The sequence below is a fragment of the Lontra canadensis genome, unplaced genomic scaffold (genome assembly GCF_010015895.1).
Source record: "Lontra canadensis isolate GAN:19392208 unplaced genomic scaffold, GSC_riverotter_1.0 scaffold45, whole genome shotgun sequence".
Taxonomy (NCBI): Eukaryota; Metazoa; Chordata; class Mammalia; order Carnivora; family Mustelidae; genus Lontra; species Lontra canadensis.
Genome location: NW_022631039.1, coordinates 8,497,698 through 8,523,304, shown reverse-complemented (window position 1 = coordinate 8,523,304; position 25,607 = coordinate 8,497,698). Strand labels below are relative to the sequence as shown.

Here is a 25,607-nt window from a genome sequence, read left to right as displayed (position 1 = left end):
TCCAATATATTAGCTGTTTATTTGCAGAATAAACACTGAATCCAACACTGAAACATGACGTGTGTAAGCTTGTGAAGGATGTAGATGACAGAGATCATGAGATGAGCCCTTTTTTTCTTTTTGGCATTTTAGTTTCAGAAATTGATACTGAGAAAACTCCATAGAAACCAGGCCCACAGATTTTGACCCTATTCACATACCCCAGAGTCCCCTGCCCTGTACCCCATTGGCACCCAGGTTTGCCCCTTTGAGACCAGGTGTCCCACCCCTCCCCACTTCCAACTTCTTTCAAACCCCACCCCCAATCGCAACTCTAAAACTCCTTCCCTTTTTCCTTGTTGGGGCTGACAACGGGCCCAACACAGAGGCTTGGATGGTGAGTACACCTCCTTCCTAAATAAATACCCCGAGCCTCTTCCTCCCCAGATTGTAAATGAAAAAATAAATATTGTGAACACCCACCCCCCTACCCCCAACCCACAATGGTAATCTCCTGGATTTGGGGCCCCAGCCATTCACCCAAAAAGTCCCTTTCTCTACCGCTCTGCATCCCCCTTCAACTCCTCCTCAGACCCAGCTGAGGGGAAGAGGAGAAGGGCCATGAACCCTTCTGATGCTAGGGCACCCCTCCCCTGTTATCTTGGTCCAAGCAGGGCCAGGGCTGAGAGGAAGAGAATGAGGATGGGTTGGGTGTGAAAACCAACAGATGTCCCCCCAGTCCTGCTCCTGCCCTGGTTGTGGCGGACAAGGACACCTCCTCCTTTGCCCCCACTAACGTCCCTTCGAGGAGGGCGAGGCAGCCTGGCTGGGGGGGCCACCGCTGCTGCCCCAGCCATCCAGTCATCTGCATAGTGCTGTCCCTCTCCAGAACCACTGGCGTCTTCATCTGCAGGAAGGAGAGGATCAGAGACAGGGTTGAGAAAGAGTGTCAGTGTGAGACAGACACAGAAAGAGAAGAAATGGGGAGAGAGACATGTAAACAGGGAGGAAGAGAATTTAAGATTAAAAACAGAAAGGAGATGGGGCACCTGGGTGTTGGTTAAGCGTCTGCCTTTGGCACAGGTCATGATCCCAGGAACCTGGGATGGAGCCCCACATGGGGCATCAGCATTGGGCTTCCTCCCCAGTGGGGAGCCTGACTCCCCCTCTTGCTCTCCCTCTACCAATCCTCCCCCATCGTGCTCTCACTCATCCTACTCTCTCTCTCTCATAAATAAACAAACAAATAAGTAAATATCTTTGAAAAATAAAGACAGAAAGAAGAGAGAAGAAAGGGACACAGGTTGATAGATGGAGATTGGGAAGAGGGAGAAAGTGAGTGACAGGAAGGCAAAGGGAGAGGTCAGAGAGATGTGGGAATGGGAGACAAGAGATAATGAGACAGAGACAGAACAGAGAGATGGGGAGAGAGGATACACAGTAAAGAAAACAGACGCACAAAGAAGCAGCAAGCAGACAGAAAGAGGGGTGTTGGAGGAGAGATAATGCGAGACAGAGACGGACAAACAGTAGAAGAGAAACAACGAAAGTCTGTCTGTGCCTTGTTTCTCTGGCAAACTCCACCTTGGGTGCCAGCCCAAAGGCCCACCCCCCCCCCCCCCCCCCCCCCCCGCCGTGGATCGTCGTCCCCAGCTCACGCACTTTTCCATCTAACAGGCTTCCCACTGTTCTGTAAGTGTGTTTTCGTGTCTCCCCACTGAGCCATGAACTCAAGGATGGAGACCCTGTCACCATCACCATCATCACCCTGTCACCTTTGAGGCGAGCATTCAGGAAAAGCGTGTTCAAAGGAAGGAAGGAAGGAAGGAGTAACTGAGTAGTGCCTCGAGGGGAGGGTCTCAGAAGGCAGTGGGCGGGGCCAGGTCGGATCGCAGAAAGCAGGGAGAGGCGCAGCGCTCGTGACGCCCGAGGTTCTCACCCCAGTCCTCCAGTTCCAGGTCGCGTCCCAGCGCGGCCAACCTCATCCTGGTCGTGGCTGCCCGGAGCTGCAGCCGCCGCCTCCGCGCCTGGAGGTTGATGCTCGTGTCCTCCTTGTTCAGCTCTGGGTTGTCGAGCTGCTCGGACGGAGAGAGCCCGACCACCGGTGACAAGTACCTGTGGGCAGAGCAGCCCCAAAGGCTCCCGCCCCGCCCGGTCCCGCCCACCCCACCGTCGGGCCCCGCCCGCCCGCCCGCCTCCACCGGGTCTCACCGGCCCCGCCCAGATCCGGTCCAGCAGGGCGCCGACTCCTTCGAGACGTCCGCAGCCATGCGGGGATCCCCGCACACCACCTGGGGCAGCAGGGCCCAGAAGCCCCTCACTCGGCCCAGCCGCTCGCGGAGCTCCCACACCTGGGCGAACAGAGATTGTGGCTGGGCTAGAGCACGCGCCCCCAACTACCCGTCCCTGCCCCCCACCCCCCGCCTCGCCCCCGCCCCTCACTCACCAGGCGGTTCAGGTTGGTGGCCCCGGCCATCGTGGGCCTCTCCTCTATCCTTGGTGCCCCTGCTGCTCCTGCTGCCCCTGCAGCCCCTGCCACCCTCGCCGAGGTCCAGAGGCGCCCCGCTTCTTCCCGAGGGGCCGGGGCTCTGCGGGTGCGGCTTTGTGTCCGTTGGGGGTTCCCACATTGTTGAAACACCTTCAGGCACAAGGAAGAGGTCCCCCCACCCGGTCATCCTGTGGTGAGAGCCACACAGTGGCCCCACTCCAACACCCCAGTCTCCCTGACACCCCACACTGTCCCCCCACTCCAGACCCTCAGCTCCACTCATCTCTCTCCTGCACTCCAATACCCCCACCCCCACTGTCCTCCCCCCTCCTCAGGGTGACATTCCCACCCTTCTCATGGCCCCCGTACCTGGGCTGACACTGCCACACTGTTTTCCTGCAGGTACTTTAGAGCTTCTGAGATCCTCACCCCAATGGCCTGGGCTGCCAGCTCAAAAGAAAAAGAGCCCTGGAGCTTCTCACCCAGGAACAGGAGACCATCTTGAAGGAGGGGAAGAAAGAGAAAGGGTGTCACGAGGGACCGCGATGTTCCCACAAATCCTGACCTGGGTCATGGAGGGAAGCAACAAAGTGTTGGATAGGAGAAACTCACATGAGAACAGTCTCTCAACTCCCTAAGGTTTATGACTCCCTTCCCGGTCCACCCCAAGACATCCCGAACACAAACAGCCCTCCCAGACCCTCCTGAATCCCCTCACCCAGATAGGCCCCCCAGTCAGGATCCAGTCCCTGGCTGTGGAGACAGCCATTGGCCACATTGAGGCAGAAGCCCCGGCAGGGTGGCACCGAGGGGATGCCCCGACAAAGGGGGCAGCCGGTCAGACGCATCACAGCCCGCCTGCAGCCTTCAGACATGGGCACCTGGGGGCAGACAGCAGGACTTGTCATTCACAAACACAGTGGCTGCACTCAGCCAAGCTTGGTGCTAGACAGAGGGTCAGAGAATGGGAGGAGGTCATGGATCATGACACAAGGGAGATTTCACTCCTGCCCCCCTCCTTCCTGCTTAATCCTGGATACTGAGGCCTTGGGGCTGATATGAGGAGGTTTGTGACTCTTCCTCATAGGACCTTTCTTACTTCTGCCTCACCCTCCCTGGGCCCTGCCCACACTTGGGCCCCTCTAACCTTAAGTGTTTCGCTGACCACGTCTCTTCCGGTCTCCAGGCCCTGGATAAAGGCCCGAGCTGCCACCAGGGCCTGGGTTATCTGGGGTAGGGGAAAGAGGGTGAGAGAAACCATAGGGTCAGTCATGGTTCAGTCAAGACTGGAGCCAAGAGGGTACAAGCAGTGGGGATTAGGTTTGTGGCATTCTGGTGGGGCTGTTAGGAGTGTCAGGTGGTACAGGGAAGCAGGTTCAAGAGACTCAAAGGAATTATAGTCTAGAAGGCTAAAAGGGGAACTGGGTTTGGGAAGAAATGGAGGGACTGCGTTTTATAGGGCTTGGCCATAGAAGGATGGCATATCAGAACAAACAATGAACTTGAAGCCAGAAGACCTGGATGTAAGATATATCTCTACCACTTAACTGGCTGTGAAACCTTCACTTCTGGGAGCCTCAGTTTTCTTATCCGTAAAATAGGAATACTACTCTTCGTCTCGAAAAGTTATGGTAACAAATGAGATACTGTAAATGAAAGTCCATTGCAACTATTATGTGCCTAATTCATGGTTAGTCGAACCACAGGAAGTCAAGATATTAAGACTGGGGAGCAGTTAGCAGAAAGGGGGCTGGGGGCCAAGAGCAGGTTAGCAGGTCAGGGATTTGTATGAAACTAGGGCACAAAATGAGAATAAGGGGGTATCCAATTAAAGGAGAACAAAGAACATGGGGTCAGGCAGAGGGGACTGGGGCTCAAGGTAGGGGTCAGAAATGGCTGCCATGCGGGATGGGGGGAGATCACTGGGGCAGGGGTGACTGGGGAATGGGAGGGGAGTTGAGGTGAGGGGTTCAGAGGTCAGAGGTTGCTGAAGCTCAGGCTTTGGGGCCTCTCACCTGCAGGTGAAGGCGGTGGGGTGCATCCCCGAAAGGCTTCAGAGAGTCGTCAGCAGAGGAGGCGAGGCGAGTGAGGCAAAACAGGTACTCGGGGGAGAAGATGTACTGTGGATGCAGCAGGGGGAACAATCTCTCCAGGAGCTGCGCCCAGAAATCCACCAAAGCGTCATCTAACCCCTCACCGGACCTCTGATAGTAGTCCCGCAGCCGAGAGAACAGGCCACTGAATACAGGGGCGTGCTGGGAGTAGAGGTGGCCGAAGGAGTGGTGGAAAAGCAGGGCCAGAGAGTGCTCAGATGACAAGAGTATCTCCCGAAAAATCTCTGTGGCAAATGTGGAGAAAGGAGTGTGAGGTGGGGTGAGGCCAGAGAAGGATGGAAAGTTGAAAGGGCGGAGGCAGGAAGCGATGGGGATGGGGGACAGGAGAAAAGTGAGTTAGAGCCCCAGGAATGCTTAGAGACCTGGGAAGACTGGGAAGGGGTGGGGGAGGGACGGACCCTGGAGAGAATCTGGGGGTGGTGGTGAAGGGGGGCTAAGGCAGGATGTTTGCTGGGGTCATGAGTACAGAGAGGAGGTGTGAGGCCAGGTTTGGGGAACCCAAGTCCTCACCATCAAATCTTCTGTGCCGGGCAGCCAGTGTGTGAACCAGGAATGAGCCGCTCTCTTCCACCAGGCCTCGGAAGGTGGTCTCAGTCTCCCAAGTCAGCCTCTGCTCTATCTCACTGGAACAGCAGGTGTACTCCTGGGTACAGATCCGGAGGTGCTCACCTGAACAGAGGAGACATAGAGGAATAGGAGGAGGGGGAGTGCTATCATGAAATTCCTTCCTTCTTCCGTCTGTCTAGGAGGCTCCCTTTCTCTTCTGTCTGCTTTCTTTTCTATTGTCTCTCCCTCATTCGCACCTGACCCTACCCCCTCCTTATTGTCCCCTCACCTATCTCGAGTCCACTGGCATTAGTCATGGGATCAAATAGTACTGAGCCAAATTAGTGATCAGTGTCCTCAGGTGACCCTCCCCAACATCGAGCACTCCAGGTCTCTAGGGATTTACAGGACAGCATCTATGGCAAGAATGGGGTTTAGAGGGGTGGGGTTACTAGGTAAGCAATAAAGTACTATCGCTGAAGGGGCTCTTAGGAATAGCGATGGGAACAAATTGAGCTGTGAAGAAAGAAATACAGAGTGGGGTGTTAATTCCTAGAACGGGATTCCTAGGGCGGGGGTGGAGTAAGAAACCTATTATGTGAACAGGACGCGTATTGTGATCCCGGTGAGTAAGTTCAGGAGAAGAGATATTACTGGCCTGACTACGGCATGAATAGATTATTATAACGGTCATTCTGAAAGGGAGGAGAGTTATTGTGGATTGGGGAGGAGCCGCCCCCCGCCCCCTCCCTCGCCCCCAATTCTCTAGTCTTCCTCTTTCTCCTCACCTGAGATCAGGGCGGGAGGGAGTAGGCTTAAGCTATATCCCCGGGCCCCCAGCACCTGCCGGGTCTCAACGCAACTCCGGGTGACCTTTGCCTCGGTCCCGGGTCCAGGACCAGAACCGGGACACAGAGACAGCAGCAGAAGCAGAAGAGATCGCAGAGCGGACATCGCTGCTGCCTCCCTGGCTCAGCAAACTGTGTCCTAAGAAGGAAAGAACAGCCCGAACTTGGGTAGCCGGTTCTTTGCCGCGGGACCTCTCCTCCCGGCAGAGAAAGAGCGCGACCTCAGAAAACTGAACACCGAACACGATAGCTGGACCGAGCGGCATCTGCGGAGACAATGGGAGCCGGGAGCCGGACAGGGGGCGGGGTGCGAGGCGAGGCCCCGCCAATGATGGTAAGGAGCGGGTCTCAGGGGCGGGGCCAAGGGAGAAATTAAGCCAATGTAGTGGGGAAGCTCGGCAGGGGGGCGGGACTCGGCGGAACTAAAGGAGGCTGGTGGGGGAGGGGCGTGGCTTTTCTCGGGGGCGTGGCTATCTGGTTCGAAAGGCGGGGCCTGGGCGGAATCCGCCTATGGCAGTTGCGAAGCCAGAGTGAAGGGGCTACAACTAGTCTAGTGCGAAGCCCGGCCAATGGAGGGTGAAATTGGGGGCCAAGAGGGCGGGACGTGGGTGGAGAAGGGCTAAAGCAGGCGGTCTGCGCGCCCCAGCTCACGTGACGGGGCGGCACGCCGAAAAGCTCGTGCCCTCACGAGGCTGCCCGTGCAGCGTGACTGGAACGTGGTGAGCACGAGATCGCGCACGCCCAAGCCTCGCGACAATTACCAGCAGTGGGACGGGCCGTTGAGCTCGCGCCTGCGCACAACGTGCCTCGTGCCTTCCCGCGTTTTTCTGGCTTCTTCCACCGCCGCAAGGGAAGCAGCCAGCGCCAGTCCTGGAGGTCGGGTGACCGCAGAACCCCGAGGGACCGGAGGCAGTGATCTTTTCCTCATTCCTGCCCAACCAGACGTCGCTGTTCCGGGCTCAAACAGTGAGGCTCCTTTGGGACCTGGGAATAAGCCCTCCCACCTGCACTCGCAGCCCCGAGAGAGGAATCGCCCTTCTCCATGCCTCAGTGGTTTTCTCCAGAGAGGCCAGGAACCCCAAGCCCCAGCCCCCAAGAGACTGATAGTCTTTTCAACAGTTAGGAAGCTCCTCATCCCACTTACCCCAGGATCTTGTCAGAGATACCATCTTCTGGAAAAAAAGGAGAACTCGAGTTTGCGTTTACTCCTTAAGCGTTTCTGGCCCGGTTCTAATGGCGGCTGCGCCCCCAGGTCATTGAGCGCTTCCTATTCCCTTCATTGTGGAATCAGGCTCCGGCTTGAAAATGCTGGAGTGGGTCCTTTGTTGGTTTGGGGGTTTTTACTTGCAACGTGAGCGAGCTGGTCCCCTTGCACCAGGCCACCGACGCTTGGACTCCTGCAGAGAAGGATTTGCTTTAAGCGGCTCGGGTGTGTCTTGCTGCAACTCTGGAGAACAGCTCCCAGCCTGCACCCCTCAGGCCATGGTGTCTTAGGGGAATGACTCTTGTCTTCTTCCTCTTCTTCCTTTTTTTTTTTTTTTGTGCATCCACACCCCCACCGCGAGTTGCAGAGCAGTCCCCGTGGAAAGAAAGGGCGTGGTTGGAGCTGAGGCTGGAGACATGGTGGATAAAGGCCCTTTTCTCTCTTTCTTCCACAGCAGGACCAGCATGCCTACCCTGCGGTCCTCCTCTTCCCCAAGCAGTGTGTCCTCCCCGCTGCGGAGAGCAGCAGGAGGTGGACAGAGGGGCTTATCTGGCTCCTCTAGTTCTTCTGTCAGTGTGCCCTATGGTAACAGGGACTCGGACCAGACCTCACAGGGGTGAGTGGAGTTGGTGAGAACTTGTTGCATTGCGTGGCTTTCTCCTGCAGTGCGGGCAGCTTTCCCCTTTGTATGCCTGTGACTCTCTGAAAACGTTAAGAGAAGCTTACTGGTTCAGAACAGCAATGCTTTCCAGCTCTGCGGGCTGGTTTTGGTTTTTTGTTTTTGTTTTTTTGTTTTTTTGTTTTTTCCTCTTTCCTGCCCTGCATGTTGTAGGCACCAAAAATCATACATCTTCTAAGTCTATCATCCAGCTCATCCAAATCTTTCTTGAATACGGTTGTATATTCAACGTGTACAGGAGTGGGGAGGTGGGGGAAGGAGAAGAGTTCATTTGTTTCTTAACAAGTTGTATATACGTGTTAGTTGGTGTGTGATGTTCCTTTTTGGGGGTATTTTATAAACAGATCAGTCTATCCTTATCTTTGAGCTTACTTTATGAAGGTTATAATAATATATCTTTTTTCTATCTTTCCAGGAAAAAAAATAACCTCATACAAGATCTGATTTATCTCCTGGTTATTTTTTAATTGGCTTCCTCTGACACCTTTCTATCAGTGCTACTGCTGGGAACCAGATTTTATCTATTATATAAGTTTAACTTTAATCAATAACACTTGTGAATTTGTTTCAAGAGGTGAAATTTAACTCTAGGCACCTGTTAATCTCCAGTTTACATATGATTAGTGTGTGACTTCCCAAGGCACGCTGATTTTTATCCACAGCAGTGATCCCTATCATTTGACTTTCTTATTCAGAGAGAATTTTAGGAAAGCGTTGTCCTTTACCCACTCCAGTTTTCATTTTTCATCTTCACCGCTTTCTTCAAGTGAAAGTGTTCCTTTAAGATTTTGTCTCTACTCCCTGTTAAAGTAAACCTCCTCTTCAAAAAAAAATCTGAATATATTTTTCTCATGGGGAAGGGGCTACAGTTACAGACAAAGAAATTATAATATATTTGCCATTTTATATAGAGGGACTGGGGTGGCGTATCTAAGGAGAACCACACTCCCTCATAGGGATAGTGATTCTTTGTCAGCTGATGAAGGCAGTGACTTTGAAGATAGCCTGAGACGCAGTGTGAAGAAGAGAGCAGCAAGACGACCACTCAAAACAACCCCAGTGAGTCAATCAGTTTCGTTTTGCTTTTGAACCCAGTCTGGGAAGCAGCAAAAACAAAAACCTAGAAAAGGCTCAGGTAATGCCTGATGAAAGAGCAAAACTTAGAGTGTTAAGGGACAGAAGTAGGAGGAAGGCAAATTTTGAAGAGAAAGGCATAAAAGAAGGTTATTAAAGATAGAAAGGAAAAAGAATGGTTTAAGGGACTTTTTAAAAGGAGGAAAAGTGGGGCGCCTGGGTGGCTCAGTGGGTTGATTCTCTGCCTTTGGCCCAGGTCATGATCTCAGGGTCCTGGGATCGAGCCCCATGTCAGGCTCACTGCTTGGTGGGGAGCCTGCTACCCACTCTCTGTCTGCCTGCCTCTCTGCCTACTTGTGATCTTTCTCTGTCAAATCTAAAAAAAGAAAACGTTAGAAATAATAAAGTTTACAATGTAAGACTCTATTATTTTAGATTAAATTCTGCTGTGAAATTGGCAGCTTAAGCCTACTTGTGTGGCAATAAGACTGTTACTATCACTTTGACTTTTTTTTTTAAAGATTGATTATTTATTTATTTATTTATTTGACAGACAGGGATCACAAGTAGGCAGAGAGGCAGGCAGAGAGAGAGGAGGAAGCAGGCTCCCCGCTGAGCAGAGAGCCTGGTGGGGCGCTGGATCCCAGGACCCTGGGATCATGACCTGAGCCGAAGGCAGAGGCTTTAACCCACTGAGCCACCCAGGCGCCCCTATCACTTTGACTTTTTAAAAATATTTTTGATCTCTTTGTACTTACTAGGTGGCAAAACATCCAAAGAAGGGGACCCAAATGATACGTGGTCATGGCCAGAAAGACTCAGAGCTACCAGCCAGTGATCTCTTTGATGCTGTGAAAGCTGCCAAAAGTGACATGCAGGTAAAACAGGGTCTCACCCTCTGTTTCTTGTTACCATCTTACCTGTTGTAGAAATATAAGGACAAATGTTTACAAGATTGATTTAATGTGGACGATGTAGGGAGTATAACCTATATGAGGAAAGAGTGATAAGACCATGGAGTGAATCCTTGGAACGATGTAAGGAAGACCTTGGATGTGAGAGAATGCTGCTTGCCTGAAAGCATCACAGAACAGGATAGATTTTGCTTTTATTAATCAGGATGGAGGAGGCAACCAGTGGCATTGGATAATCTAGAGAGAGATCATCGGTATGGGTGGCAACTTGTTCACCCTTGTCACTTTTGAGCTCCACTTTAACAGTTAAACCCAATTTTTTCCCTCCTTCCCTGCGTTTTCTTCCCATAATTTTATTGTAATTCTGTTATCATCTAAAAGTGTAGAAGGCTCGTATATAGTTTTAAAAAATTTGAATAATCACCCACATTTCTAGTCTCAGCTCAAGAAACATTAATAGTGCCATAGTATATCTTCCCTCCATCCAGCCCAGGCAGCCCCTCACCACCCAGAGATAATCACTAGAGTAGATTTTCTGTTAATCATTCCCTTGTTTTTCCTTATACTTTTGTCACTGGTGAATATGTTCTTTAAATAAATGAACCATTTTTATATAGTTTTCTGTGACTCATTTCAATTATTTGAGACGTAGTCTTATTGATGCGTGACGTAGATTTTTATAGTTTCTAGAACAGTTTTAGATTTTCACACGTAAGGAGTTTTTCTATTTATGTTTTTGTTATTTTCCAACTTGATTGCATTATAGTCAGAAAATATGGTCTTTGAAACATGGAGACTAGCTTTATTATTTTTTTGAAATATTTATTTATTTGACAAAGAGATCACAAGTAAGCAGAGAGTCCAGCGGGGGTTGGGGGGGGAAAGCAGGCTCCCTGCTGAGCAGAAAGCCTGATGTGGGGCTCAATCCCAGGACCCTGAGATCATGACCTGAGCCGAAGCAGAGGCTTAACCCATTGAGCCACCCAGGCACCCGGACACTAGCTTTATGACTTAGTATTCAGTTCATTTCCAAAACTATTTCACGTATGCTCAAAGAGGGTGTGTGTTCTCCAGTTACTGGATAGAGTGTTCTCTTGGGTGAGATCAAAAGTGTTAAATGTGATACAGCTTTGATATTTATACGAGGTTTTGGGGGTTTTGTTTGGTTTTGGTCTGGTATGTCAATTGCAGAGAGATGTATTAAAATCCACAAAGAGGGGGTGCCTGGGTGGTTCAGTGGATTAAAGCGTCTGCCTTCGGCTCGTGTCATGATCCCAGGGTGGGATCGAGCCCCACATTGGGCTCTCTGCTCAACAGGGAGCCTGCTTCTCCCCACCCCGACTCTCTGCCTACTTGTGATCTCTGTCAAATAAATCTTTTTAAAAAAAATCCATAAAGATGATCTTTTTAGTTACTACTTTTGTATTCATGCTTATCTTTGCCTTAAGTATTTTGAGCATTTGTTGCCTTAGTAAATTGAACCTTTGTTATATATCACCACTTTTTATATTTTAAGACAAAAAATTGTTGGTTTATTACATCTACATTAGCTTTGTTTTTTAGTTATTGTTTGCCTAATACCTTTTTCTTTCCTTTTTTTCCCCTAAGACTTTATTTTTAAGTACTTTGTCCACCCCACCTGGGGCTTGAATTCATAACCCTGAGATCAAGAGTCCCATGCTCTACTGAGTGAGTCAGCCAGGTGCCCCTCCTTTTATCTTTTTACCTTCAATCTTTCTATGTATGTCTGGAGTCTGTCTTCTGCATGTAGCTAAAATCTAGATTATGTTCTTTAATCCATTCTGTTAATCTCTTCTTTAACAAGAGAGTTTTATTCATTTACATTTATTGTCACTATTGATACATATGAATTTATTTCTACCATTTTATACTTCCACTTTGTATTATCTTTTTTTTTTTTAACTTTTTTATTTATTTGACAGAGACACAGAGAAGGAACACAAGCAGGGGGAGTGGGAGAGGGGGAAGCAGGCTTCCCACTGAGCAGGGAGCCTGATGTGGGGCTCAATCCCAGGACACTGGGATCATGACCTGAGCTGAAGGCAGACGCTTAATGACTGAGCCACACAGGCACTCCATCACTTTATATTATCTTTTCTGTTTCTTTTTTCCCCTCTCTTTCCTTGCTTTTGGATTTCTGTCTTTTTTAAAAAGATTTTATTTATTGAGAAAGAGAGTGAGCAAACATGAGTGGACATGGATGGGCAGAAGGAGAGGGAGAAGCAGAATCCCCACTGAGCAGGGAGCCCGACAGAAGCTCAATCCCAATCCCAGGACCCTGGGACCATGACCTGAGCCAAAGGCAGATGCTTAACCAAATGAGACGCACAGGTCCCCCTGGATTTCTGTCTTCTATAAGGACCTAAGAACACTTTAATTCTAATTTCCCCTTCCAGTTTTCATACTGTTGCAATGTTTTAGTTACATCTATTTCCATTCTTCCAAAAAATTAGATGTTGCTATTTTATACAGTGTTTGTATTCACTTACATTTTTATCATTTGGCTTATCATTGCTTCTCAAATCTTGCATACAAATTCACTCACTTGTTCAAAGTTTATCCTTTAAAATTTCCTTTAGGAAGAGTTTATTAACAAACTCATATTTTTGTTTGCTTGTTATGAAATATCTTTTGTTCTTGAAAGGTTATTAAAAGGTTTTGGAAGGGTAGAGAATTCTAAGGTGACCTTTTTCTCTCTCAGCACATTGAAAAGATTATTCCACTGCCTTCTAACTTCCCTTATTGCTGCTGAAAGTCAGCTGTCAATCTAAGTTAGCACTAACACAACATTTTGTAATGATGGAAATGTTATGTATTATCTTTTAGTACAGTAGCCACTCCACGTGTGGCTATTGAGTACTTCAAATGTGACTGGTATGACCGAGAACTGGATTTTTAATTTTTATTTGATTTAGTTTTAAGAGCCATATATGACTCGGGCAGATGTATTTGTACAGATGTAATTTGTAAATTGTTTTAGTTGTGTTACATGCAAATACTTTTTAAGTGATCCCTTTTTGCCTTGATTGTTTTTGAGACTTTGCTTTCGTATTCTGACGTTTTATAGAATGCTTAAAAGTGTAAACTTTTTATTTGTCATGTTTGAAATCTATTGCTTCTAGACTCTGAAGATTGGTGTCTTTCAATGACTGGAAAATTCTTTTCAGATAGTGCTTCTTTGTCATTTCAGTATCATCTGCAATTCAATTAGACATCAAATTAGAACTTCCCACTCTATTCTCCATGTCTCTTAATAGTTCAATCAGGGGGCACCTGGTGGACTCAGAGGGTTAAGCCTCTGCCTTTGGCTCAGGTCAGAGTCTGAGGGTCCTGGGATCAAGCCTCGCATTGGGCGCTCTGCTCAGCAGGGAGCCTGCTTCCTTCTCTCTGCCTGCCTCTCTGCCTACTTGTGATCTCTCTCTCTGTGAAATAAAAGTGTTTTTTTTAAGATTTTATTTACTTATTTATTTATTTGTAGCATGGTTTATAATCTGTAATAATTTTCAATGTTTGAAGTCTGTGAATGTAATTCCATTTTTTCCCTGATAATTCTTATTTTCAGTGCCTTATTTCCTTACTAAGTTTCACTGTGAGCTGCTCATTTTTCTTGGAGCTCTATATGTTGGAATTTCTTTGGGCCCTGGGTTACAGGTGGGCTTTTAAGGGAAGAATCTACATTTGCTTCTGTAGTTGACTGGGGACATTTCAGAATCACTTGGAATTAAAATCTCTGATTGAGAGTATTCTGATCATACAGATAGTGTGGATCTGGACTACAAATCCGGACCCGAGAGAAGGCTTATGGTTATGAGTTCTCAAGGGAGAATTCTTTTTTTCCCCCCTCCACTAGTCATAACAAGCTAGTTTTCTTGATGTCCCTTCTAGCCTGTAGGTTCGTTTCTCATTCCTGCTTCCATGATGTGACTTTTCCCAGCACCTAGCTTTATTACAGAAGCCTCTTTTTGGAGCTCTCTTCTTGGAAAACCCAAAGGCTCTATCTTTCATGCTCTGTGTCCCATGCAGCTATCTGGACAGAAAGTCAGAATTTCCAGCATTTAATAGAACCCCCAGGGCAAAAATCTGCTTCCTTATCCCCCAGGATTGCTACCTTCCCCTCATTTTTGACCTATATGGGATTCTACTTTTCGTTCCAGTTCAGCAATACCTTTTAGAAGACGTTTATAATATTTTGATCAGAAGCTTAGCTCTTTCAGTGGGGACAATCCTATAACATTTCCAGTCTGTCATATTGCCAGAAATAGAAGTCATGCATCTTGTTTTCCTAGTCTTTGGTGGACGAATGGCTGGATGGCTACAAGCAAGACCAGGATGCGGGATTCCTGGAGCTCATTAACTTTTTCATCCGATCTTGTGGATGTAAAGGTGAGGAAACTCCTACCCCGTGTACTCCCTAGCGCTTTACTCCTATGTTATGAAACTTTTGCTACATTTAGATGAGTAAGACTAGTTGTTTTCTAAATAAAGGGAGAAAGTAAAGCGTCAGAAAAGTTTCACTTGATCCGGCTATGTTGTTGATAGATAAATAGGTAAGTGACCCGGTTAGGGAACTAGGTTGGCTTGGAGCTAAGACCCTTTGGGGAAAAATAACTAATCACACTAACACAATGCAGATGCTCTTCACAAATATGAAAACAGACCATTAGACATCTTTTAGTCTTCCTTCTCTAGATGAAATAACCTTTTGCTATTCATTATTTCCTTAGCCATTTCCTTCTGTATTTCTCCACTGAAGCTATGGGCCCCCAGATCCCCAGAGGTCGTGACCTAATTTACTGGGGCAAGATCATCTCAGGCAGGTTGCGTTATAAGAATCCAGAATTGGTGTAGCTTTATCGCTTTATTTTTTGTTGTTGTTTTTCTTTTAAAGTAGGCTCCGCCCCCAACGTGGGGCTTGAACTTACTATCCTGAGATCAAGAGTCCTATGCTTTACTGACTGAGCCAACCAGATGCCCCTGTCTGGATTTTTTTTAAACCATAGCTTTCCATTGCTTTCTGTCGTCTGATTCCTTTGGATTTTCTAGAGAGCTTGCTTTATAGCAGATACACAGTTGGATAGTAACAGATTTATGATGAGGATTCAGGGCTTCTGATTCCCCACCTAAGCTCTTTTCAGCATATTCCGTAGCTCATCTTAGGTGTATATGCAGATGGTCACAGTGTCCTGTTATTTTTCTCTTAAGTAACCTCATTTCCTCCATTCCTCAGGCATTGTGACCCCCGAGATGTTCAAGAAGATGTCCAACTCCGAGATCATCCGGCACCTGACAGAACAATTTAACGAGGTGGAGAAGGACAACCAGGATTCTCTTGCCACTCTTATTTCAAAATACAAGGCCCATTATTCCCTTTTTTCTGATTTTGGGAAATAGGATAGCTTTTGGAAGGAGTTTAATTTCTTAGGGGCAAAAGGGACCCATAGCTGTTATCTGAATATGCCTCTAGAGTTGAGAATAGCAGGAAATGAGGTGTACCAGAGATACATTTTCACTATACTATTGGGTTTTGACATCCCAAGTCCCTATGGTTTCATAGACTTGATAATACTTTTCTCATCCTTTCCATAAATCCTGTAGGACTCAGGAGACTATCCCCTGACAGCACCAGGTCCATTCTGGAAGAAGTTCCAGGGCAGCTTCTGTGAATTTGTGAAGACTTTAGTCTTTCAGTGCCAGTACAGCCTTCTCTATGACGGCTTCCCAATGGACAACCTCATCTCCCTGCTCACTGGACTGTCAGACTCGCAGGTCCGTGCCTTCCGTCACACCAGCACCCTGGCAGGTGAGCACTCACTTTTATTCTATAAATGTTCTCTGGGGAATTTCCTCTGTTCTTTGGTCCTGAATCTTCCTTCTTACCTCTGTCTGAGCTATTTGCTTAAAGGGCAGGCTTCTTACCTGAACTTCAATCCAGTTTCTCACTAGTGGTATTACAGGAAAGGGTAGATTACAGTGACAATTTTCAGCCTTAACTTGTTTCTCATAGCTCACCTGCTGGGACTATGCTGAGGATTAAAGGAAGTCCAAAAGAGGGAGGAAAAAAAGTCCACTCCAGAAGAGTCTTCAGATGTTAGGGTCACTCTGCTCTAGCTTTTTATTTTTACTGCCCTTCCTTTTTTTCTTTGTTTTTTCTCCCCCTCTTTTTTTTTTTTTTTTTTTTAGATTTTATTTATTTATTTGACAGAGACCACAAGTAGGCAGAGAGGCAGAGAAAGAGGGGGAAGCAGGCTCCTTGTTGAGCAGAGAGCCGGATTTGGGGCTCGATCCCAGGACCTTGAGATCACGACCTGAGCTGAAGGCAGAGGCTTAACTCACTGAGCCACCCAGGCGCCCTCCTCGTGTTTCTAATCTTTTCCTTTCTGTTCTGTCTTTTGGTTGCAGTGGTGGCAGCAACCATGGTAAGTTTCCCCCAACTGCCCCACTTCCTGCTTTTTCCTCCTCTTCCCACTGAAACCACAAGAAGCTTTTTTTTCTTTCCTTTTTGAACCTATCCTCGTTCCTCTGACCTCAGTAATAATTCCCTTTTTTTGTTTTTCCTGGCTCAAAGCCATGAAGCTAATGACCTCCCTGGTAAGAGTTGCCCTTCAGCTGAGTCTGCACAAAGATAATAATCAGCGACAGTATGAGGCTGAACGAAATAAGGGGCCAGGACAGAGAGCACCTGAGCGGCTGGAGAGCCTGCTGGAGAAACGCAAAGAAGTAAGAAGTGTTTCCTGCCTCATCCCTCCCTTTCTCCCAGTTTCCATCCACTGCTGCTGTAGCCCATCTTAGCGGTGCCCGAGCACTCCTCTTGGGTAAGCCAGAGGCGTCATGACCTTCCAGGTCATGAACAGTGGAGTCTAACAGTCTTAATAGACCCATCCTGTCAGAGGTCATTGTGTGCTTATCTTGTTTCAGGAATGTGAGCTCAATGAATTATTTCTAATTTAGAGTAAATTTTAGAGTTTTATAATTCCACTTTTGCTTAGTTTCTATTGTCTACATTATCACAGATGTGTTTGAGTGTTGTACTTGCATCTTACGCAGGGAGTTAATTTTTGACCTAGTCAAGTGTACAGTTTGCAGGTCACCACAGGAGTACTAAAGGCCAAACACTGACCAGGGAGGTCAGCTGTTGAAGGACTGGAAAGCGATAGGCCTTTCAGTCACTCCTGGGTTTCAATTCTGTTCCAATTAGCTACCTGTTCCGTGGCCTTATGTAATCTCTAAGCTTCTGTTTCCGTTTCTTTAAAAAGGAGATAATTTGGCCATTTTATGAAGATTAAATGAGATGGTGAGTGAGTTGCCTCGTCTGGTGTAGAGTAGCTCTTTGCTTTATTCCCTCTCAAACTTAAAGACCACTGGAGGATGTGAGCCCTAACAAAACCTTTTATATCGATTAAAACTTCAGACAGCTGTGTATGTCATGAGCCACAGATTTCCGCCCCCTACTCTCCCATAGTGTCTGAAACTCCCCAAGCATGAGGTTGGGAGGACTCCCCATGTTTCACTGCATCAACTGTTTTCCCACCCCTCACCAAGGTCTCTCCCATGGTAAATCTCCTCACTCTCTTTTACTATTTTCAGTGTCTGTATGATCTTAAACCTTATGTAGGTGACGTTTGTCTCAGGCCCGGGTGCCTGGGCAGCTCAGTCATTAAGCATCTGCCTTGGGCTCAGGTCATGATCCCAGGGTCCTGGATTGAGCCCCACGTCCTCAGGCTCCCTGCTCAGCGGGGAGCCTGCTTCTTCCTCTCCCACCTCCCCCCACCCCCAGCTTGAGTTCCCTCTCTCACTGTGTCTCTTTCTCTCCATCAAATAAATTTAAAAGATCTTTTTATAAAAAGGGGGGAGTTTGTCTCAGGCCTTATATTGAGTCTACCACCGTAAATCTTTATTTGATTTGTCTAGGCTCTTGCTTTGTCGGTTATCATTTCTCTTTTGGTTTTTATTTTTTCTCTATTTTTTAAAAGCTTTTAAAAAGATTTTATTTATTTCTTTATAAAGTTATCAGTTTCTTTTCTTTTTAAATTTATTTATTTGACAGAGATCACAAGTAGGCAAAGAGGCAGGCAGAGGGAGGGGGGAAGCAAGCTCCCTGCTGAGCAGAGAGCCCAATGCAGCTCGATCCCAGGACCCTGAGATCATGACCTGAGCCTGAGCCGAAGGCAGTGGCTTAATCCACTGAGCCACCCAGGTGCCCGTGAAAGATTTTATTTATGTATTTGAGAGGGAGAGGGAGCAAAGCGGGGGAGGGAGCTGAGTAGGGAGTCCAGCCCCCTACCCCGAGATCATGACCTGAGCTGAAGGCAGCTGCCCAACTGACTGAGCCATCCAGGCACCCTCGGTTTTGGTTTTTAATCTCTCCCTCTCCACTGTTTTCTGCTTTTCATGTATAACTCTGTGTAAGCCTTTGATCCTTTCTTCTTCTTTATGAACTACATCTCTGACCTTTCTTTTTAGCATTTCCTTACTTCCTTAATTTCCATCTGAATCCTTTTTTGCTACCTAGATTTTCTGTGAAATTATTCTCTCCAAACCAGTAACTTCCTAATCCCTGTGCTCAGTGGCCTTTTCCCAATCACCTTTTTCCAAACTCCTATAGAAACTGGTACTGATGACACATCTTTCCTCCTTCCCTCTACCCTCTTTTTCCTTTTCTTCATTTTTAATTTTTATTTATTTTTTAACTTGATTTTTTACTTTTTATTAACATACATTATTAGCCCCAGGGGTACAGGTCTGTGAATTGTTCACAGCACTCACCATAGCACATACCCTCCCCAACTGTCCATAATCTAACCACCCTCTAACTATCCCCCTCCCACCGGCAACCCTCAGTTTGTTTTGTGAGATTAAGAGTTTCTTATGGTTTGTTATTTATTTGTTTTTAAAGATTTTATTTACTTGACAGAGTGCGCGAGCAAGTGAGCGCGCAAGCAGAAGGAGCAGCAGGCAGTAGCAGAGGGAGAAGCAGGCTCCCCACAGAGCAGGGACCCTGATGTGGGGTTTGATCCCAGGATTCTGGGATCACGACCTGAGATGAAAGCAGATGCTTAACTGCTTTACTGACTGAGCCAACCAGGCCCTTTTCTTGTTATTTGAGAGAGTGCATACGTGAGCAGGGAGGTGGGGGAGCAGAGGGAGAAGGGGAGAGAGAGAATCCTCCAGCAGACTCCCTGCTGAGCACAGAGCCTGACACAGGGCTCTGTCCTAGGATCCTGAGATCCTGACCTGAGCCAAATCAAGAGCCAGCCACTTACCGATTGAGCCATCCAGGTGCCCCTTCCTTTTCTTTTCAGTATGAAAATTTCAAAACATTCTGAGAAGTGGAGACACTGGTAGAGTAAACACTGTATACAAATTATGTAGATTTAACAACTAATATTTCTCTGTATTTGTTTCATCTGTTTTTTTGGTAAAGTAAATTATGGACATGCTGGTATTTCCACCTAAAGACTCAAAATATGTACTCTACAAAATGTTTTTTTAAAAGTCACCTAAAAATTATCCTCATATTATCTCAGTACCATTTTTACATTCAAACATATTAATAATTATTTTTAAATAATTTTCTAATCCCAGTCCATATTTATATTTCCTTTTGTGTCTACAAAATGCCTTTTATAGTTGATCAGCTCCAACTAGGATTTAATTAAGGATTATGCACCGTATTTTTTTTGTATTTCTTAAGTCTCTCTTAATCTTACATAGAACTTCTGCCTCCCCCATTTTCCTCCCAGTATGTTGATTTATTGAAGAGGTAGGGTCAGTTGTCTTAAAGAATGTTTTCTTATAATTCTGTTTCCTTGTTCTTCTTGTAATTCCCCTTATCATTCTGCTTCCTTGATACCTATCATTCATCTAATCCAGGATTTCTCAACAATGGCACTATTGACGCGGGGCTTGTCCTGTGGATGCAGGATGTTTAACAGCATCCCCGCCCTCTATCCGCTAGATGGCAGTAGTACCCCCTCCCACGAGTAACCACTAAAAATGTTTTCAGAAGTTGCTAAATGTCCCCCCAGGGGCTCCCAGTTGAAAACCACTGGTCTAATTTGTTCTGTCTGGTTTTTTTGCTAGTTCTACTTTTTCTGTCAAACTCCATTTATTAAAAATTCATTTTCTCAATTGTTGTTAGTCAAAGACACGTATAACTACCAGCGAGCACCTCTGAATAGCTAAAGATAGCCAGAATAACCAGATCCAGAGGAGATACTATTTTTTACAAAAACACAAACCTCTGAGACATTAGTTGACTATATACCTTCTAGAATTAGAAGGTTTTCAGGGGTTCAGCGTGTGTCCTGTAATAAATAGGAAATAGATGGAAGTCATAGTTTACTCTTGTGGCTTTATGCCAATGGGCACAAGAAAGATTGACCTGTTCCTCCCTGTCCTCCAGCTCCAAGAGCATCAAGAGGAGATTGAGGGGATGATGAATGCCCTCTTCAGGGGTGTCTTTGTGCATCGGTACAGGTGAGTGAATGGGCTCCTTGCTTTGAAGCAGCTGGTCCTTGGTTATAGAATCTGTAAAAGTAACAAGACCCCCATCCTGACCCTGGTTGTTTCGTGAGTCCTGGTGCTAATGCAACTGGAGCAAAAACTCTGACAACAGGTGTTTTAAATTAGTAAGGTTTCGTTCATCCCCAACTACAAAGTCTCCTAAAAGCTCTTTTGGGAACGAAAATAGAAGAGTAAGGTATTGTTGATATTACTCTGCTCCAACTTTGCAGACCTTCCCATCCCCATCTTCCTGGGGCTGGAGACCTGAGAGGAGAAGAGCAAAGAGCCAAAAGGCAGAGCTCTCCTGAGGGTGCACAACTTGGCACATCTTTCCCTAGCCCAGCCTGCTGTGTCACTCTGCTAAAGGCACAGGAGTTTTACACTGTTTAAAAGGACGGGTGGAGTTAAGTTAGAAATAGCATCCATGTTTTTTCCCTCACTCTTAACTAGATTTCAATCTCTGCCTTTCCAGAACTCTTCAGCGGATTTTAATATTTTCTTCAAGTGGAAGTTTGGCCAACGGTTATATTAACTTCCAAAATCAATTTTAAAAGGGCTAAGGAGGATATGCTCAATAATTTTATGCAGGATTACAGAAAGAAAATGTTTGATTTTAATGTACTTATGTTGGGAAGAGGGGATGAAAGGCATGGGGCAGGGTATTTAAGTGAAGAAAATAGATTCTTCTATGGCAGGAAGATATGTGGGAGGATGGAAAGTGAGTTTGGAGAGAAGGTGCTAAGGGATCAGTTTCTCTTTCTGTGCCTAGGGATGTCCTTCCTGAGATCCGTGCTATCTGCATTGAGGAGATTGGGTCTTGGATGCAAAGCTACAGCACATCTTTCCTCACAGACAGCTATTTGAAATATATTGGCTGGACCCTGCACGATAAGGTGCGTGTTGAAGTCTCTTTTCTCCCGCTCCCCTCACCCTCTTCCCTGCCCTAAGATGCTGCCGCTTTTCCTGGTTTTGCCGTTTGAAAGCTTCACTAGTGGTCAGCCCATCATGGAAGGCCGTGGAGTTCAAAACTGCCCAATATTGGGGAAGGTAGGATAAGGCAGAAGAGAGAAGGCAGCATCCAGGAGATTGAACACCTCCAGACCGGAGTAGAGAAAGACTTACCCTAGGAAAAAGCAAGAAAGCTAGGAAAAGCAAGAAATGGATTGGTAAGACGAGTGCTAGGGTGGTAGCCCAAGGTCCTCTTCGTTATGATTGTCAGATTCTGCTGTGATCCGTCTGTTTGTTTTCTCTGACTCATCTCAAAGTCCTCAACACGCAGGACACCAAGGCCCAGAAGGAGTAATCTGCCAGAGGGGGGAAGAAGGCCCAGTGGGGGCTGAGTAGAGAATAATCAGTCCTGGTTCCATTTTCCTCGACAGCATCGAGAAGTCCGCCTGAGGTGCCTGAAGGCTCTGAAAGCGCTGTACAGCAGCCGGGACCTGACGGCCCGCCTGGAGCTCTTCACCAGCCGCTTCAAGGTGAGACTGGGCCGTGCTCTTGTGCTTGGCTCACTCTCGTGGTTCCCGTTTCCCCACCTCCTCTTTCCATTCCTGTCGCTCTTTGTGTCTGTAGCTATCCCAGCCTCTGCCTCCGCGCCTTCTCTTTAGGAATCTCAGATTCCGTGAGAGCGTGAGGTTTGGGGATGGGTACAATCAGGTATTGAGTGATGTGCTCTCTCCTTACAGGACCGGATGGTTTCCATGGTCATGGACCGAGAGTATGATGTGGCAGTAGAGGCCGTCAAGTTACTAACAATTATCCTGAAGTGAGTCCTGGGGGCCGGGGAGCCCTGCGTCTCAGAGTCTGACCTTTCCAACAACAGACAGACCCCAAGTCCTATCCCTCCATCTCTCATAAGTTGACGCTTCTTTATGTACCGGTGGAAAGACGAGGGTCATTCCTGGGTTGCTGACCCTGAGCTGCGAGATCTCCAGGAACATTTCCTGTCATCTCTAACTCTCGGTGCTCTTTTGTCTTCCACTCATTGTTGAAAAGCTGTTTGTCAGTTCATCCTCGTTGCTTTTTTTTTTTTTTTTCCTTTTTGGTTCCTCTTTTGGGTTGTTCCCAAATCCTCATTTGCCCCTTTATTTCTAGTCCTAGTTGTGCTAAAGGACAACGTTCATATTCACCTGTTTTTACTCTTTTGTCTTGGCAGGAACATGGAAGGGGTGCTGACAGATGCAGACTGTGAGGGCGTCTACCCTGTTGTGTATGCCTCTAACCGGGCCCTGGCGTCTGCTGCGGGGGAGTTTCTGTACTGGAAGTGAGGAGGGGCCTCTCATTTGTTCCTGTGATGCTGTCCTCTGTTTCCGCTCCTACGTCTGCTGCTGCTTTTCCCAGGGACCACCCACCATACCCGTTAAAATTTCTTTTGGTGTTGCTGTCCCCTTCTCGACTCATTAAAGCTTTCCCTGGCTCTGTACCTCTTTCCCTCACACCTCTCCCCGGACTCTTTCTTTGCTCCGTTGTGATGAGCCCACTCCGCATTCGCTCCCATGCATGGCCTTTTCCCCATGTTCGTTCTACCAGGCTCTTCTACCCTGAGTGTGAGACTAGAACAGAGAGTGGGAGACAGCGACGCCGAAGTCCGCGCGCCCAGAGGACTTTTTTCCACCTTCTGCTGTCCTTCTTTGTGGAGAGCGAGGTGACGTATGGGAAGGAGTTACTTGGCTGTGGTGCATGAGACCTGCTGGCGGCAGAGAATGGGAGCTGGCGCTGCAGGAAGGAAAGACGTGGTTTATCAGTATTTACCGGAATTTTCCCATGTGACTTCAGTAACTTAACATGTACCTTTTTCAAATGAAATCTTCCTTGCCATGATGTGGGTGGAACTAAAAGGTACTATGCTAACTAAGCAAAGTCAGTCAGTCGGAGAAAGAGGATTCTATGATTTCACTCACATGTGGAATTTAAGAAATGAAACAGAGGAGCATAGGGGAGAGGAGGGAAAATAAAATAAGACGAAATCAGAGAGGGAGGCAAACCATAAGAGACTCTTAACTGTAGGAAACAAACTGAGGGTTGCTGGAGGGGAGATGGTTGGGGGGATGGGGTAACTGCGTGATGGGCTTTGAGGAGGGCACGTGAGGTCATGAGCATTGGGTGTTCTATCCAACTGACGAATCACTGAACTCTATCTCTGAAACGAATGATACAGCATATGTTAACTGAATTTAAATAAAATTTTAAAAATGAAAGAAAAAAAAAACATATACTTTCTTCCACAGCTCCATGACCACGCTGCCTACTTGGTAGACAGCCTGTGGGACTGTGCAGGGTCTCAGCTGAAGGACTGGGAGTGTCTGACAAGCCTGCTGCTGGAGAAAGACCAGAGTGCGTGCCGGGGGGAAAGCTGAAGGAGGGGATCTTTCACCTCCTAGTAGGAAACCAGGGGTCTTACAAAGGCAGAGGTGTCATGGGCAGTAGGGGAGTAGGAGTGACTTGGAGATGGAGGGCGGCTAATTTGTGATTCTGTCTTTCATCCTCCTGCCAACCCAGACTTGGGCGACGTGCAGGAGAGCACGCTGATAGAAATCCTTGTGTCCAGCGTTCGGCAAGCTTCAGAGGGTCACCCGCCCGTGGGGCGGATCACTGGGAGGAAGGTATGGCAGGAAGGGTGGGTGGGTTGGTGAGCAACATTAAATCCAGATAAGCATTGTCCATCTTTATCCTCAAGTGCTGGGTTTGAGTGCCCCTTCTCTGCCCCTCAAAGATTTCCATTTCTAGAGAAAAAAGAGATCTGAAGGAGCTGCCAAATGAATTCTCCCTTCCTGGGCAGATGAGTTCGTAGGGAAGAGGATTACACATCCACACTCTCTGGACTCCCTATTTTTCTGCAGCTTTCCCTGCACCCCTCAAATGTCTAATTCCAGGGCTTAACCCCCAAAGAACGGAAGACCCAAGCCGATGACAAGGTGAAGCTCACCGAGCACCTCATCCCCCTGCTCCCGCAGCTCCTGGCCAAGGTAGAGCTGCCCCACCGTGCAGTATCCGGGAACGAGTGGTGAACGGACTGGGAGTGGGGCTCGCACGTGAGCTGGGAGACAGCACTCCCTCCGATCCCTCCAGTTCTCGGCTGACGCGGAGAAGGTGGCGCCCCTGCTGCAGCTTCTCAACTACTTTGACCTCAACATCTACTGCACCAGGCGCTTGGAGAAGGTGAGGAGAGAAGAAACTGCCGTTCAGGCCGTGCTGCTTCCTTGCTAGGGCCAGAGGTTCTCCTGCCAAGATCCGGTTCTTCTCAAGAACCTGGGTTCCAGAAAAGTCCGTAAGCCTTCCCTTTCACAGGCACCTTATCCTTGAAGTTTAATGCTTTCAACCGGACTTTTTGTTTTTAATCTCCCCCAGCGCTCCCCCACCCTGGAAGAATAGCCCCCCCCGGCTCCCCCACCACGCTACCTTCTCTCCCCTCCCTCTCTGTCAGCATCTGGAGCTGTTCTTACAGCAACTCCAGGAAGTGGTGGTGAAGCACGCGGAGCCTGCGGTGCTCGAGGCGGGGGCTCACGCCCTCTATCTGCTCTGTAACCCCGAGTTCACCTTCTTTGGCCGGGTGGACTTCGCCCGCAGCCGGCTGGTGGACCTGCTGACTGACCGCTTCCAGCAGGAACTCGAGGAGCTCCTGCAGGTAGGGCCTGGGGCTGAGAAACGGGACCCCCCACGTTTGGGTCAGAGAAGGCCACGAGATGGGGAACGTGGGTGTGTGAATTCTTGGGAAAATCCCATCGTGGATCTTCTCTCCTCCTCAGTCACCCTTCCTAGACGAGGACGAGGTGTACGGCCTGGCAGCCACGCTGAAGCGCCTCTCTGCCTTCTACAAGTGAGCCGCTCGCCGGTCCCTTCTCCTGGCCCTGCTGCTGCGGTGCTGATGCCCGCCGCGCTGTTCCTGTGTAACGTTGCCCCTCTTCCCCGAAGTGCCCATGACCTGAGTCGCTGGGAGCTCTCTGAGCCGTGCTACCGGCTCCTCCGGAAGGCTGTGGACACAGGAGAGGTTCCTCACCAGGCAAGTAGACGAGTCCGAGCGGAGTCCAAGGCGAGTCCTTGAGGGCTCTGTGTTCCGGGCGGCCCGGGCAGTTCCCGTCCCGGGGCTGTGGAGTAGACGCAAGGGGAGAGTCGTGGCACGTCTTTCCTTCCGCTCCGCCCTAGAGGGGGAGCTGTACTGTGGAGTGCCTGGAAGCAGCCGTCCTCTCTGGTTTCCTGGGAGTAAAGTTGAGGGATTCTAGGAGATGACAGATAACGGA

The 25,607-nt window shown here is 48.0% G+C and overlaps 2 protein-coding genes across 2 annotated transcripts in view; one reads left to right on the top strand and one right to left on the bottom strand.

The window, feature by feature from the left end:
* GPC2 (glypican 2) lies at nucleotides 1–6,436 on the bottom strand. The gene is made up of 11 exons (XM_032872576.1): nucleotides 6,197–6,436; nucleotides 5,916–6,114; nucleotides 5,092–5,250; nucleotides 4,483–4,805; nucleotides 3,615–3,695; nucleotides 3,186–3,348; nucleotides 2,837–2,967; nucleotides 2,426–2,617; nucleotides 2,191–2,330; nucleotides 1,919–2,094; nucleotides 1–886 (listed from the first exon to the last, which is right to left on the bottom strand). The coding sequence occupies exons 2-11, from the start codon at nucleotides 6,079–6,081 to the stop codon at nucleotides 636–638; spliced, it is 1,782 nt and encodes a 593-aa protein (XP_032728467.1). The 5' UTR covers nucleotides 6,082–6,114; nucleotides 6,197–6,436; the 3' UTR covers nucleotides 1–635.
* A 44-nt stretch (nucleotides 6,437–6,480) lies between these two features.
* STAG3 (stromal antigen 3) overlaps nucleotides 6,481–25,607 on the top strand; it is a 38,054-nt gene continuing 18,927 nt past the window's right edge. Inside the window, exons 1-21 of the mRNA XM_032872581.1 lie at nucleotides 6,481–6,941; nucleotides 7,634–7,795; nucleotides 8,815–8,917; nucleotides 9,694–9,810; nucleotides 14,154–14,250; nucleotides 15,095–15,171; nucleotides 15,463–15,667; nucleotides 16,433–16,584; nucleotides 20,270–20,343; nucleotides 21,140–21,263; nucleotides 21,750–21,848; nucleotides 22,056–22,135; nucleotides 22,526–22,633; nucleotides 22,900–23,014; nucleotides 23,598–23,703; nucleotides 23,869–23,972; nucleotides 24,243–24,335; nucleotides 24,439–24,528; nucleotides 24,794–24,994; nucleotides 25,116–25,186; nucleotides 25,282–25,369. Coding sequence (XP_032728472.1) covers nucleotides 7,644–7,795; nucleotides 8,815–8,917; nucleotides 9,694–9,810; nucleotides 14,154–14,250; nucleotides 15,095–15,171; nucleotides 15,463–15,667; nucleotides 16,433–16,584; nucleotides 20,270–20,343; nucleotides 21,140–21,263; nucleotides 21,750–21,848; nucleotides 22,056–22,135; nucleotides 22,526–22,633; nucleotides 22,900–23,014; nucleotides 23,598–23,703; nucleotides 23,869–23,972; nucleotides 24,243–24,335; nucleotides 24,439–24,528; nucleotides 24,794–24,994; nucleotides 25,116–25,186; nucleotides 25,282–25,369 — 2,256 coding nt within the window. The 5' untranslated portion in view covers nucleotides 6,481–6,941; nucleotides 7,634–7,643. The remainder of the gene's footprint in view (nucleotides 6,942–7,633; nucleotides 7,796–8,814; nucleotides 8,918–9,693; nucleotides 9,811–14,153; nucleotides 14,251–15,094; nucleotides 15,172–15,462; nucleotides 15,668–16,432; nucleotides 16,585–20,269; nucleotides 20,344–21,139; nucleotides 21,264–21,749; nucleotides 21,849–22,055; nucleotides 22,136–22,525; nucleotides 22,634–22,899; nucleotides 23,015–23,597; nucleotides 23,704–23,868; nucleotides 23,973–24,242; nucleotides 24,336–24,438; nucleotides 24,529–24,793; nucleotides 24,995–25,115; nucleotides 25,187–25,281; nucleotides 25,370–25,607) is intronic.

What these genes read in the sequence shown, in the direction of transcription:
- GPC2 (XM_032872576.1), bottom strand. Translation starts at nt 6,081, where the DNA reads ATGTCCGCTCTGCGATCTCTTCTGCTTCTGCTGCTGTCTCTGTGTCCC. An exon ending in TGGTCAGCGAAACACTTAAG is followed by an intron (nt 3,349 to 3,614) that starts GTTAGAGGGGCC and finishes GTCTGCCCCCAG; the next exon opens with GTGCCCATGTCTGAAGGCTG. An exon ending in TGACTGGGGGGCCTATCTGG is followed by an intron (nt 2,968 to 3,185) that starts GTGAGGGGATTC and finishes CCCTCCTTCAAG; the next exon opens with ATGGTCTCCTGTTCCTGGGT.